We start from the raw sequence: 12,226 nt of genomic DNA, 5'->3' as shown, positions 1-12,226 counted from the left end.
CTCAGAGAAGTCTTTCCTGCTCATCCACAGCTATTTTTGCTAGAGAGCCTGGCATTCTAGACACTGACTACACCTCACTAATAGGGGATGCCTGGAATAGAGGTTTAACACCATAAGTGCTCACCACACACCACGCCAGCTTCCTACACAGTACAATGGTACTTTCACATTCCTTATTATAGCATGCATAGTTTATACTCGACACATTTCGACATGGTCACCCAATAAGGAAAATAACGAAGTTCAATAAGGTGCTGGAATAGATGAAGGAACATACCGCACGTTGCATGAGTATTCCTGCAAACCCCATGCAATCTGGCACTAAAATCAGGACATCCACTGAAGACATGCTAGGCACTTGCAGTGACTAGCACAGGAAGCAACCCAAGGTTGGCGGCTTTCACACAGGCCCATCTGCCATGAAGTAATGACTGCATGATCAATTACAGCACCATTGTCGAATGGAAAAATGCCCCACTGACAAGTTACCAACACACAAAAATAGACACTGGATACAGAAAGGCACGTATGAAGTTTACCAACCCATTTAAAAAAAAAATAATACAAGCCGACTTTATTGAATATTCTGCAGTCTGATCAGAGGCACTAATGAATTTTGAGAGGACTTTAAATTTATCTTTGTGGAGGAAATGACTTCCCAAAATACAGCCATTAGTTCTCCAGAAGATAATCAGAAACACGACCAAAAAGGGGACCGCCAACAAACCAGCATTTTTTAAATGTTTATTTTTTGCAGTCTGAAAGCGAGGCTTCTACACAAGGATTCCATACTGCTTCAAAATATCGGTGTACTTGGAGATCTTGCCTTCAACGTTCTTCTCCGCCTGTTTCTTCAATTTCTGAAACAAGAAAAGTACAGTTATATGCTTTTTTTTTTTTTTAAGCGGGAGCTCTACACAATGCCCCAAAATATCCTAAGCCACTTGAGGGGCATGATATAGTCACAAAACTCAATTACCATCACTGTCTTCTTTTTCTCGTAATGAATTTTGGCCTTTTCTTTACGCTTCTCTTCCAAAGTAGCAGTGATTGCTTGGTACTTCCATCCGACCTCGTGAGCAAGGCGACCCAGGAATGCATACTAGAAGAGGGCAGAATATTCAAGCGTCAAGGGATAATATTTACCAATGTTTATTTGTTCTGTCAATTTTAGGTGTACAAATAGTAGAATCTACCATTTAAAGAAATGGAGCTGTGCGGTAGCGACAGCTTGCAAAAAACATGGAAAGAACCAACTGGCGGGAAAGCATCAATATGGTGAAGCAACACCGGCAGCATGGTCTGGTGCACGGATTTATTGTAATCAGAGCGGACACTAACAGAGCACTTGCAGAAGACTGCTGTAGAGAAGATGCTGAACAAGGCCATCATAAGTCCCAAGGAAAGGCCACTTCCTGAACCCTGACATTAAGATAAAGGCAGTGCACTGCGGAGGGGCGCCTGCACAAAGTCCACACGTTGCTGTACTTTCAACGTGCAAAATGTCTGAAATGCCAGGTCAGTTCAGGTTTCAAGAAAACTATATAGCAGTTTTCTGGCTCCTGCATAAAAGTGATACCGGCTTTCTGCTGCAGATTAAGGTGCCTACCTACCAGACAATTTCTGCATTCGATTTAATAAGGTAAAGTGTTTCTTTAGATCCGATAGTTATCCTTCAGTGATTGATTACAGAAAGTAAAATATTTAACTCCTCCAGTGCCTGATCCCACATATTAAAATATTTAAGTTAAACATTCAAAACTTTTTTTTTTTTTTTAAAGGACAGAAAACAAGTTTATGGTTCCAGTTTCCTTCGAGTGTACCCTAACAAACAATTAATCAAAAAGGACTTGTACCTTGCGTGTTGGTTTCAAACGCACAATCTTCAGGGCTGCTGGGACCACCATGCGCTTTCGCTGTCGAGAGAAGGTAATGATCAATACATGACCAGGAAAGACGACATTGTTTTATCTTGTCACTAGGAATGTCTCAGTCATGTTGTGTTCTCATAGTAATTCGAACAATGTAGGTAAATTGAAACATCATCGACATGGGGGTATAAATCAAAGTATCATAAAAAGGCTTGCCTTATCGTACGGGGGAGGGATGCCATCGAACACCTTCAGCCTTTCCAAGGCAGCCTGCCCACGCTTTGTCTTGTGAGGCAGCATACCTGTAAAGGGACACACGTTATCGTGTATACGTAATAGAGAGAACACACGCAGTGTTGAGCAGTTTCCATCAACTACAGAATATTTCTAAAAGGATTAGTTTAAATATCAGCTACACAAGAATCGAACTGCGCACAAATCCTAGACTTGCATATTCATAATGAACAGTCCTTGCTGGGTCACCCCCACACTTACTCTAGTGTGCCCAAGGACATTTAACACTCAGGGGGGCAGATCGGAGGAAGGTTTAGGCTGGCACCCATTCAGGTCGCAGCGCTTGGCATTAAGAAGCCCGAGTCAACAATAAAACTAAGCCAATTGATAAACACGCAGAGCATAGTTCACAAAGGTTGGAAACTCATCAGCTAGTTATTCTAGGTAATATAGCCTAATTACTGCTTCTGGTATTTTTAGAACCATTTTTCCGCCTTTTTGGTTGTTCATGAGCGTGAGTAGTCTCTCCTTTCCATGGCCGTTATTGAAAAATCATCCCCATCCCCCCCCCCCCCCCACCCACACACTGCGTTCACAATTTTTCGGTATTCTTATCACATCGGTTAACCAACGAGGCAACCACATGCCCCGCCCTGCAGGCCTTTGTCATGCAGAGCCGCCGCCGCTACCTGTCAGGGAGGCCGCACACAATCCACAGGCGAAGCCTAGCTCAGGCCATGCACACCAGCTGCTAAACAAGGAGTAGGGCCGGAGCACCCAATCCGCTCCTTTAGGTGGACACCACCTTCTGATCCCAGCCCACCAGCTGGGTGACTGCTGCCCGCCCTACGGCGCGCAGAGGAACCAGGGCCATCTCTCCAGCCATAACACCTTTTCTGGTCTTCCTTACTACTGCCCTCCCCTCATTCCTGCCTTCTTCCTACTCCAACCTTTTTCTCTCCCGTTTCCTTTTCGTTGCTCCCCTCACTGTTTTCACTCCACCCTGTATCTTCGCTTCTCGCTAATCCTTGCTCCTCCTCCGTCCTCTCATATAACCTAACCTTTATTAGTCTCAAACCTCCAACATGCACTGCTCAAGACAAAACAAACTGTCCAACTTGGTGCTTGCTTTTGCTTTAAGCCCTGCCACCAGTGCTATACTTCTGAGCAGGGGAGACCTAAAGGACAACGGGGGTTCGTGTGCAAAATCTCGGGTGACCAGACTGTTAGAAAGGAGCACACAGAGGGGGAATTTACAGCTACTCCATTCATAAAGTAGTATAGTGCCATAAGAACCCAATGCGAAGGAAACTGTAGTACTGAAACGTACTGCTAGTGTACATGGGCAGATACTGCTCTGCCCGCCATCACACACTGCTTAGAACAATGCAGAAGAGGGGGAGCACGAATTATTGAAACCGGTGGGAAGGCTTCTGCATGTAAATAAAGGAGGAAATCTACCTTCTATAAGTGTAAGGGGTTTGACCAATGGACCGGTAAACTGCACGTAAGTATCAGCGCCTTTAGAACCAAGAAAGTTCTTAATGTAGCTCGCGACCTTCCAGTTCAAACATCTGCACGGTCGCACGTTATCCAATTCAACTCTTCCTGTAATCATGATGTGCCCTGCAACAGATCCGTGGAGTTACTGTGTAAACCCACCTAGCTCTCACATCTTTTATAATTCCTCCCTCTGCACCATGACAGGCCAAACATCCATTTACACTTGCAGGAATACAGCCTCCCTCGGCCGAAGTACACTTCTATAATGAGTGTTTTCATATTTCTCTTAAGAATCCACGATTTATTTTTTTATTGTTGCACTGTTTGCAGAGGCTGTGCGAGCTTGCTTCCTACACGTAGGATGGATTTTGTAGCAGTTTTCAGAATAAAGAGAGGCACTCATCTTTATTCCGTGTATCTGTGTGACTGTTGAGTGGAGGGCATTGCCTGCTCTTACAACAATGGTAGCGTTGTATTACTTGCACACTTACCACTTGGTTGTCGGTCAACACTAATTTAGCGAGTTCCGGCTCCTTCACCAGACTTCAGAGTCTTAAAATCTGATCTGCGCACTCCCATATCTGACATCATACATATAGTTAATGATAGCATAACAGCCAATTAGACCCAGCGCTCTCATTCACGGTATGCCATGCCAATGGTGTAAAGTGCTGCTGATTGGTAGCTGTATGGAGAGAAGTAAGGTATGTTTGACTTTTGTTTGTATACTTCAAGTGTGTCACCGTAAGTAGGATGGGTATGCCCAGAGATGGGTCCCTTGCACACTGCCACAGTAACCCAGCTACCCCGGGCTTATGAGCTGTAATAAAAGTGAACCAGTTCCTGGGTTGCTTGTATTTCAGTTCAGGCAGGACATGGCTGATGGGACTGTACTATTTCCATTGGAGCAGAGTCTAGGGTGATTTGCATATTGCTTCGTCTAAACAAGGTAGTATGGTGTGCAAAATAATGGGATTGTGATGGGGCCCGGAGTAATTACCAGTGGCCGAGAGTTAAGCATTCCACCCATCAGTATGTATGTTTCAGTGGGTCACCTCCAACACAGCACTGCCTTTCTCAGGAGCGCTTTAAATACTATAAACTTTAACGGTCCAAGCTAGCATGTGAAGTTTATTGTATTTGTCGTCTTCGCACTCAAAGGCTCTGCAGGACCTCAGCCATAAGATAACAAGCATTTGTAATGCAATAGGTCTTGTATTTGCTCACGTAAGCCATTAGGGTTGTGAATGTACAGCTGAACTTTTCTTGCAATTTAAATTGATCAACCCCGTCACATAATTTGGTCCTCTCTACCACATAATTTCAGTGGCCCTGCATATGACTAAAGCACTTCAATTAACCTTATATCTGCATCAAAATAATGAATATTGCCATTATTTTGCCCCCGCCCCAACCTAGTGTGGGACCTAGAGATGACCTAGACAGAAAGTATGTTGCGCTGACTGTTTTGATAGTGGTCCCACTGTGGGACTACGACCACCACACTGAATTATGGGCAAAAAAGTTTTGCAAAAGGAGTGCCCGCAAAGCACTATGGGCGAGTTTCTAAGTGCAGCAAATACTGTAGTAGCTGGACTAATGCTCAGAACAGCCCCGAAAAAACACCACAATAAAAAATAAAAAAAATAAAGAATTTGGACGAAACATGGTGATGTAACCATATAGTTCGCCCCTAGAGGGCACAACCACATTAAGAGAGTGGCATAAAGTTATGCAGTGTAACCATACATTTAGGCCCTAGTGCTTTACACAATTTCAGGCCTACTGCAATAAAATTACAAACAAGGCCCTTAAAAGGACAAAGTACTTTCAGCCATAAAACAAATGTTCTAGCCATGAGAGCTGAAAAAAAAAAAAAAAAAAAAAAAACACTGAACAGTGGGAGAGGTTACAATTTTTATGACTACTACCCCCACTCCTCCCCCAAAAAACCTAGTGTGGGGACGCAGAGATGACCTAGACATAGCGGATTGTGCTGCACTGTTTGGTGGTGGTCCCGTTGTTGTAGGACCACCACAGGTTCAGCTATGGGCCAACATGTTTGTGAAAAATTCCCCACAAAGCATTATGGGGTGAGTTTTCATGAGTGCAGTGAATATTGTAGTATTTGCTCTCCTGCTGTGCCGGGGGAGCCACATTGAGGATTTGTGTTTTTTTGTGTTTAAAATTCACCACTTTGTATATTTTTAAACTTGTACATAAGTGGTACTCAAGTAAAGCACTCCCCTGATAGTTTGCGCTATATGAAATAAGCAGAATAAAAATTAAGCGTGCCACACTAAGGTATATGATTGATCGTGCAATAATCCATGTAACAGGATTTGTCTTCAGGGCGGTAAAACCGCCCCAAGGCAAGACAGACGTATAGCACTTACCTACGAGATCAAGGGAATTTTGAAAGGCAGGCCAAGGAACGAATGAAAGGGATGGGCGTGGTGAAAGCCCACGTAAGTAGATTACAACATGTCCACGACAGCGTATGCTTGTTGTCTAGGCTAGATCTAAAAAGACTGACTGAACAAGCTGCACTGGGTGGGGCTAAAGTGCTGGTAGCAGCCCTCAGAAAGTAATCAAATTAAATCCAGTCTCCAGCCTGAGGGGCAACTGCCTGATGCGGCAAGTCCAGCAACGATCAAGACAATTCCAGTGCTCACACCCAAGGAATGCTAAGGCCCCAGCAATGAAAGCAGCACCCCAGCCTCATAGCCACCGATGGCAAGATAGGCCTCATATCTGTATTTCTATGTAAGAAAAAGAATGGTGGAATGGGGCTCGTGGTCAGTAGGGGATGGTTTGCTCTCTGGCCTCATGTTCGGGCAAGAAAGTTTAAGCGTTTGTCCACGGCACGTTTGGGATGACTAGAGAAGTTTAACAGGAATGCTCACACGCCATCTGGCCTCTCCAGAAAGGGAGACATTAGAAAGATTGACATGGTTTGCAGCAGCCCACTAGAGAATGCTCCGGAGTGGGCTACCTCAAAAATTTAGTCCCTAGCTCAAGAAAACCTCGAGCTGTAGGTAATTATTTTCAAGGTGCAGGTACTGTGTATCGTACACTGTATATACACTGAACCTGCGTTTTTGTCCCGTAAGGTTAGCGGTTATGTTACTTCTGCCCACACTCTGGGTATCCTCTACTATTTTTTCATTAGTTACATTTCTACTTGTAACATGTTTTCTTTGTTCCCAGCACCACCAGTAAGTATAATGAATATTGGACCTTCCATGCTGCCATCACAGTCATCTCTACAGCTAATCGGTTTCATGTCAAGACTCCCTGCACACTTGCCATGCTCTAGTATTGAAACCTGTCCACAAAAATATACCACACGAGCTCAAGCCGACTTACCTCGGACTGTCCTCCAGAAGATGCGACTAGGGGCTCTAAAGTGGTATGGGCCACGCGATGGGTTGGTGTTCATTCTCTTTCGCAAAAAAGCAAGGTACTTCACTAAACAAAATCAAAAGAGAAAAAAAAATAAAAAATACAACAGCTGAAAGGCCACCAAACAGGAAAATTTACGAGCCAAGCCCTTGAGAGTGCTTGGGGTCATTCGGATAATGGCCATGGCTCATTCAGTTCCAGAAAATACAAGCCTTAATCAATAATAAGCCACCCCTAAACGGCAAATATTAGCCACGGATTGCAGAGCAACCATTTCACTTCCACTCTTTAGGCAGAAAGTTAGCCCCATCATGCACAGCCTCACACTTTACAGGTATGCCACATGCACTTGAGGTCTTAAAAACCTCAGATTATATACCCTAAATCAGTGGTTCTTAACCTGTGGTCCAGGGACCCCACAGGGGTCTGCGGAGCCTACTCAAGAGAAGGGTCCACGACTGCTCAGAAAATGAAGTGTTAACAGATTACTAAAGTGTATATATATAACCCAAAACGCAAGACTGAATTTTAAAGCGTTCTATGAAGACATTTGAAATTGGAGGCTAAAAATTAAGCTCATATCCTCAGATCAATTTGTGGGAGCATCGTAAGTGCATTAAACAGAATATAGTATGGATGAGTATCCTTAATTCAATTCTGAAAAGCTCCATCCTTCCCATTAAAATGTTTTTTTCTATATTTGTTTTAATTAAAATATATCATTTGTGTATTTGATAATTGCTAGTTTCCGCATTTTTTTGTACTGCTTCACAGTTCGAATTGAAAATGCTTGGGCGCCCAACTTCTAGTAATGACTCAATGGGGACCCCGGATTTCAATAATGATTCAGTAGGGGGTCCATAGAAGTCAAAAGGTTAAGAACCACATCACCTCCCAATAATTTTAAGCTCAGCTCTCAACTTCAAAGACGGAGGCACAAAGGCTATTAAAGAATGCAATATAAGCTCTCAATGGCAAGATAGACAAGAGTATATACACACACACACACACTTTAAACCAAATATATGTCAACGGCTTCATTGAGTAATTTGTATTATTTGGCAGTATAGACACTTTGCAAGTATACAAACACATTAAATTTAACTAGACAATTGTTTAATTTTTCACCAGAGAGGTCACGATAGTGCAAAAAATACTTACGTTTGTTTCGATAGAAGTTACCCGAGATGTTGATTCCCTCGCATCTCACTACAACCACTTTACGACCTAAGAGAATCAATTAAAACGCAAGTTTAGTTTTCTAGACCGGTTATGTGACAATATTGTTGTGATCATACAGCAGATACTCATCTTCAGGGTTCTCAATAGTACCAATTCATTTTGCAACATATCTTGCTACCACCCACTCCATCTGCAGTTTTTCAATATTTTTGGAAAGGGATGAGAACTCGTCCTCTGCTACCTCCATTAGAAACACATTGTAACATCAATGTATCGCAGCAACACTAACAGAACCAACCCATGCTCCAGATTTTCCATGATGCACCACCCCATGTCAGCAAGGCCATCCATAAACTATCAACACTTATTACAAAAGCTAACATGTTAACAGAAAGGGGCCTCGAAAAGGATTTTATGGTTGGGAGAACAGTATTTGATACTAATGGATAGGTGACAAAAATCAATCGTCACTTACCAAGCAACACCTGCTTAGCTACTATGGCTGAAAGTCGTCCAAGGAGATGGCCTCGGCCATCAATGGTTAGAACCTAATGGGGGAAGAAAGAACAGCTATAGATTTATAAGCATCTTAAAACATCTTTAAGAAACACAGCTAAGTACCATTTATTCAATAGCATTTCGCAAGAGGCAACTACAACATCAGAGAAGAGCAGCCGTTTCACTATAAGCATTTGGACTAAGATACTTTCCTCGTCTTCGTGTTTATAAAACAGTCACTGGAATCTTTTAAACGTTACATGAAACTCCTGTCCAAACATTAACAAACAGACCACAAACCCATTCTCCACAAGCAGACTTACAGAACTTATATCGGCTCAGGGAATTTGAGAACATGCTCGAAAACCCATGCGCGAAGGCCGTCAGCCAGAACTCCGAATTACTTTCGGAAGAATGCCAATTCGATTACAGAAGTGCTGGTGAAGCAGAGCGCAACAGATTCTCCACATCATTTGATGCCGCAGTTCCAAAGCGTATTGGTCAGTTTCACTATGAAATAGTTTCGTCCTTAAGGCCTTGTGTGAAAGCAAAAACGCCACCCACTTATCAAGATATACACCGGATGCAGCGATTTTATCTGGTGCCATTTAATAATGTAATGGTGAAAGTGTATCATAAAAGCATTGTACATCACCTGCCCTTCAAGTCAAAGTGATCCGACTTGTGATAAAGGAAACGACGGAGACAAACTTAATGACCACTGACAATATTGGACACTGAAAATTCAGCGCAGCACAAAATATGATTAGGTTAAAATGACAGTCCCGATGGCTACAGGTGGTGCATACCTGCTGAAAAAATGAACAAACCTGCTGAAATGTTTTCCAATTCCTTCAGGAAAAAAGTAGTACCATTAGTGGCAATGTCGTAGTTTTAAGACGCACTAATGTCGAGGCAAAAATGTAACCTCGTTTGCACAGATTTGACATAGTACAAACGACAGTCTGAAACTACGAGGAACAAGACGAGAAGCTTTTTGTAAAACTTTAGCAAATTAACTTTTGACTTAAGTGTGCTGGATGCATTTTTTTTGTTGAAATCTGCCAAATACACAGTACATGTGGCAAATATGTGCTGAAACCGCTAGTGCTGCAGAAGTGTATGATGCCAACGGCTGTAGCTTGACGGTATAAGACAACGTGTAATGAATCAACTTTAGAGTCTTCCCTGTAAACCTATCATTCAGGTTGCCAATTATCTACCCTGCCTCCAATTCAGCTGAGCTGCTATTAAAATGAAGTATACCAACGAGGGCTAGCAGTATTGCTCATCTGCTCAATAATAACCACTGCAGATCTGCCTCTTGTGCCTTCCGATCTATTAGACTTCCTGCTGCCTGGAAAAAAAGTCCAATAAGAAAGAAAGCTTAAGTGATAAACGTCCCAAGTCTGCAGGGAAGAAATCTGGGGTTTTGGTTACAAATCTTACTTAAGGTCAGACTTTGTCTACGAGCGATACCACTCTGTCAACGTGATGCACTACACAAGGCACCAAGGAACTAAAAAATGAAGGACAGTGTGTGGCCATGCGCAATAGCGGTGGTCCAATGCATGGCAATGATTAATCACCCGGGAGCAAACTTAAGATTCTATTCTTGCTTCCATCGAGGTTCCTGTTCTTTAGGTAATAGACTATGAAAGACATGAGTCTTCCACCTAAACAAGCCTTTTCAGTATGCCGCTTAGAAGACTCATCTCGTTTCCTTTAACCGCTCGGTTCTGGTAATTAATGATGATTGGGGAAAACGTTGCAAGTACGACAAGCGAACCCACTGGCAGGAACTTTCGAATATCAAGTAATCCCTTTGAACCGAAGTAGCGTGCACCACCCAACTATAAGAGACCACTGAGACAGAGACTCTAGGAGGTCGGACTCGATCATAACACCCGAATGGTCCCAGGGCGAACGTTCCAGCAATTCCCTGCAAAACTGTGTACCTATCGAAATCACCAGCTTGCACATGCCAGCTATCTCTGTGTCGCGCCTGACAGACCCTCACCTTAAGGTCCGCCATGGCTGCCTGCGCGCTGGGAAAGAGGCTGCCGTAGCGCACGGGGTTTGTTAAGCAACGTGCCAGGGGCGCCGCCGGAACTGATGTCACTACAGAAGTGCCAGCTGCATCTGCTAACAGCGTCGCCATCTTCAATTGAGTCGAATGTGATCGCTTAATGCGAACAACGAGAAGGAAACAGAATTGAACTCCCACAGTTACTTCTAAAGCCATCATTATTACTTTCGGAGGCACGATATTTATTGTTTATTTTATAAAAATCAAACGTCGATTACTAAGTATGTGCAAATACAACTTTAATATCTCATTAATTTATATTTAAAGTTGTCAGAAACGAAAATCGAAAAGGGGATATTCATTTAAAGAGAACATTAAAGGCCGTACCATTATGTAGACCATTCTATGCCCACTCATTTGAGGAAACAAGAAATACGAGGTCCTGGGATAGTCCTTCATCTATTCCTAGTGCGACTCGATTCCTATTCCACCATCTAGACCGCTTTCGCAGTTGCACAGACTCAGTTAATCGACAGCTCAAAGGGTCTGTCTTGCCGTTTTTACCTGCCGTCATTGTGACCACTTTCTTGATTCTGTGTAGCGCTACATGCCTGATACAGAAAGCGAATTACTACGATAACTGGGGTTGGTATATCTGAAGCCGAAGTGACTCCAACCTAGAAGGAGACTTTGTATGGGCTGTGGCAATTCCTTCAGGTGGACGCTTTTCTGTAATTAAAAAATGTATATATATATTGAGTTTTAAGAAGTAACAAAGTAAATCATCACATACATTCTTTCACATTCATTATCCGGACCAAGAAAAATGTAAATACTACCCTTCCTCAGAGTCAAGTGTTGTTCAGGTCAGAGTCAGTAGATATTACCCTTACTCAGAGTCAGTGATGATGAGGAGAAAGTAACGTTTGATGATGCATAGTTATTGCAAAGTAGGATAAATGGTGTGAATAGCAGCATGTGACACACATCAGAAAAAGAGAAAAAACTAGGAACCCCCACACCACAAGTGAACACTGTGTGGGAGGGGAAGGAAGTTGTTTCCAATCAATCCTCGGACTCAGAGTACAGGTTTCCAGACTCTACCTTTAATACTGGTCCACGGCAGGCACAGGAGACGACCGTACAGCATGAAGGTAAGAACAACAATGCCCCCACCGGGATCTAGAACCCGCAAGGAGGTTCGACCTACTTAACGGTACAGAACTTACCATAACTAAAAGTAAACCTTAAGTAAGCATTGGTAGAGTACAAACATAAAGAGTACAATAACATACACTTATGGTCATATTCATGTGCACGTACACGCCCGCAGCAATATTATAATGTGCAGACGAGTACTACATCATTGTCACTCACAGTAGAATGAAAAATTTGCTAGCATTTGCCTCAAGAATTTTCAATTCTAAGGACACTGAGGCGAGCATTATGCTTCTCTTTCTTTACTGCATATTTCACAGTAGCCAATAAAACACTTTAACATATA

The 12,226-nt window shown here is 42.9% G+C and overlaps 1 protein-coding gene and 1 non-coding gene across 2 annotated transcripts; both read right to left on the bottom strand.

Moving 5' to 3' along the window:
- Positions 1 to 730: 730 nt before the first annotated feature.
- RPL13A (ribosomal protein L13a) lies at positions 731 to 10,805 on the bottom strand. The gene is made up of 8 exons (XM_069200837.1): positions 10,714 to 10,805; positions 8,671 to 8,743; positions 8,175 to 8,240; positions 6,978 to 7,079; positions 2,088 to 2,173; positions 1,857 to 1,916; positions 980 to 1,102; positions 731 to 860 (listed from the first exon to the last, which is right to left on the bottom strand). The coding sequence occupies exons 1-8, from the start codon at positions 10,726 to 10,728 to the stop codon at positions 774 to 776; spliced, it is 612 nt and encodes a 203-aa protein (XP_069056938.1). The 5' UTR covers positions 10,729 to 10,805; the 3' UTR covers positions 731 to 773.
- Positions 1,984 to 2,052, bottom strand: LOC138247508 (small nucleolar RNA SNORD34). The gene has a single exon (XR_011194540.1). It is a non-coding gene; the product is annotated as a small nucleolar RNA SNORD34 (small nucleolar RNA).
- Positions 10,806 to 12,226: the final 1,421 nt, after the last annotated feature.

This window comes from Pleurodeles waltl, chromosome 7, assembly GCF_031143425.1.
Source record: "Pleurodeles waltl isolate 20211129_DDA chromosome 7, aPleWal1.hap1.20221129, whole genome shotgun sequence".
Taxonomy (NCBI): Eukaryota; Metazoa; Chordata; class Amphibia; order Caudata; family Salamandridae; genus Pleurodeles; species Pleurodeles waltl.
The sequence above is the reverse complement of the archived record's forward strand: the minus strand, read 5'-3'. Positions and strand labels throughout refer to the sequence as shown.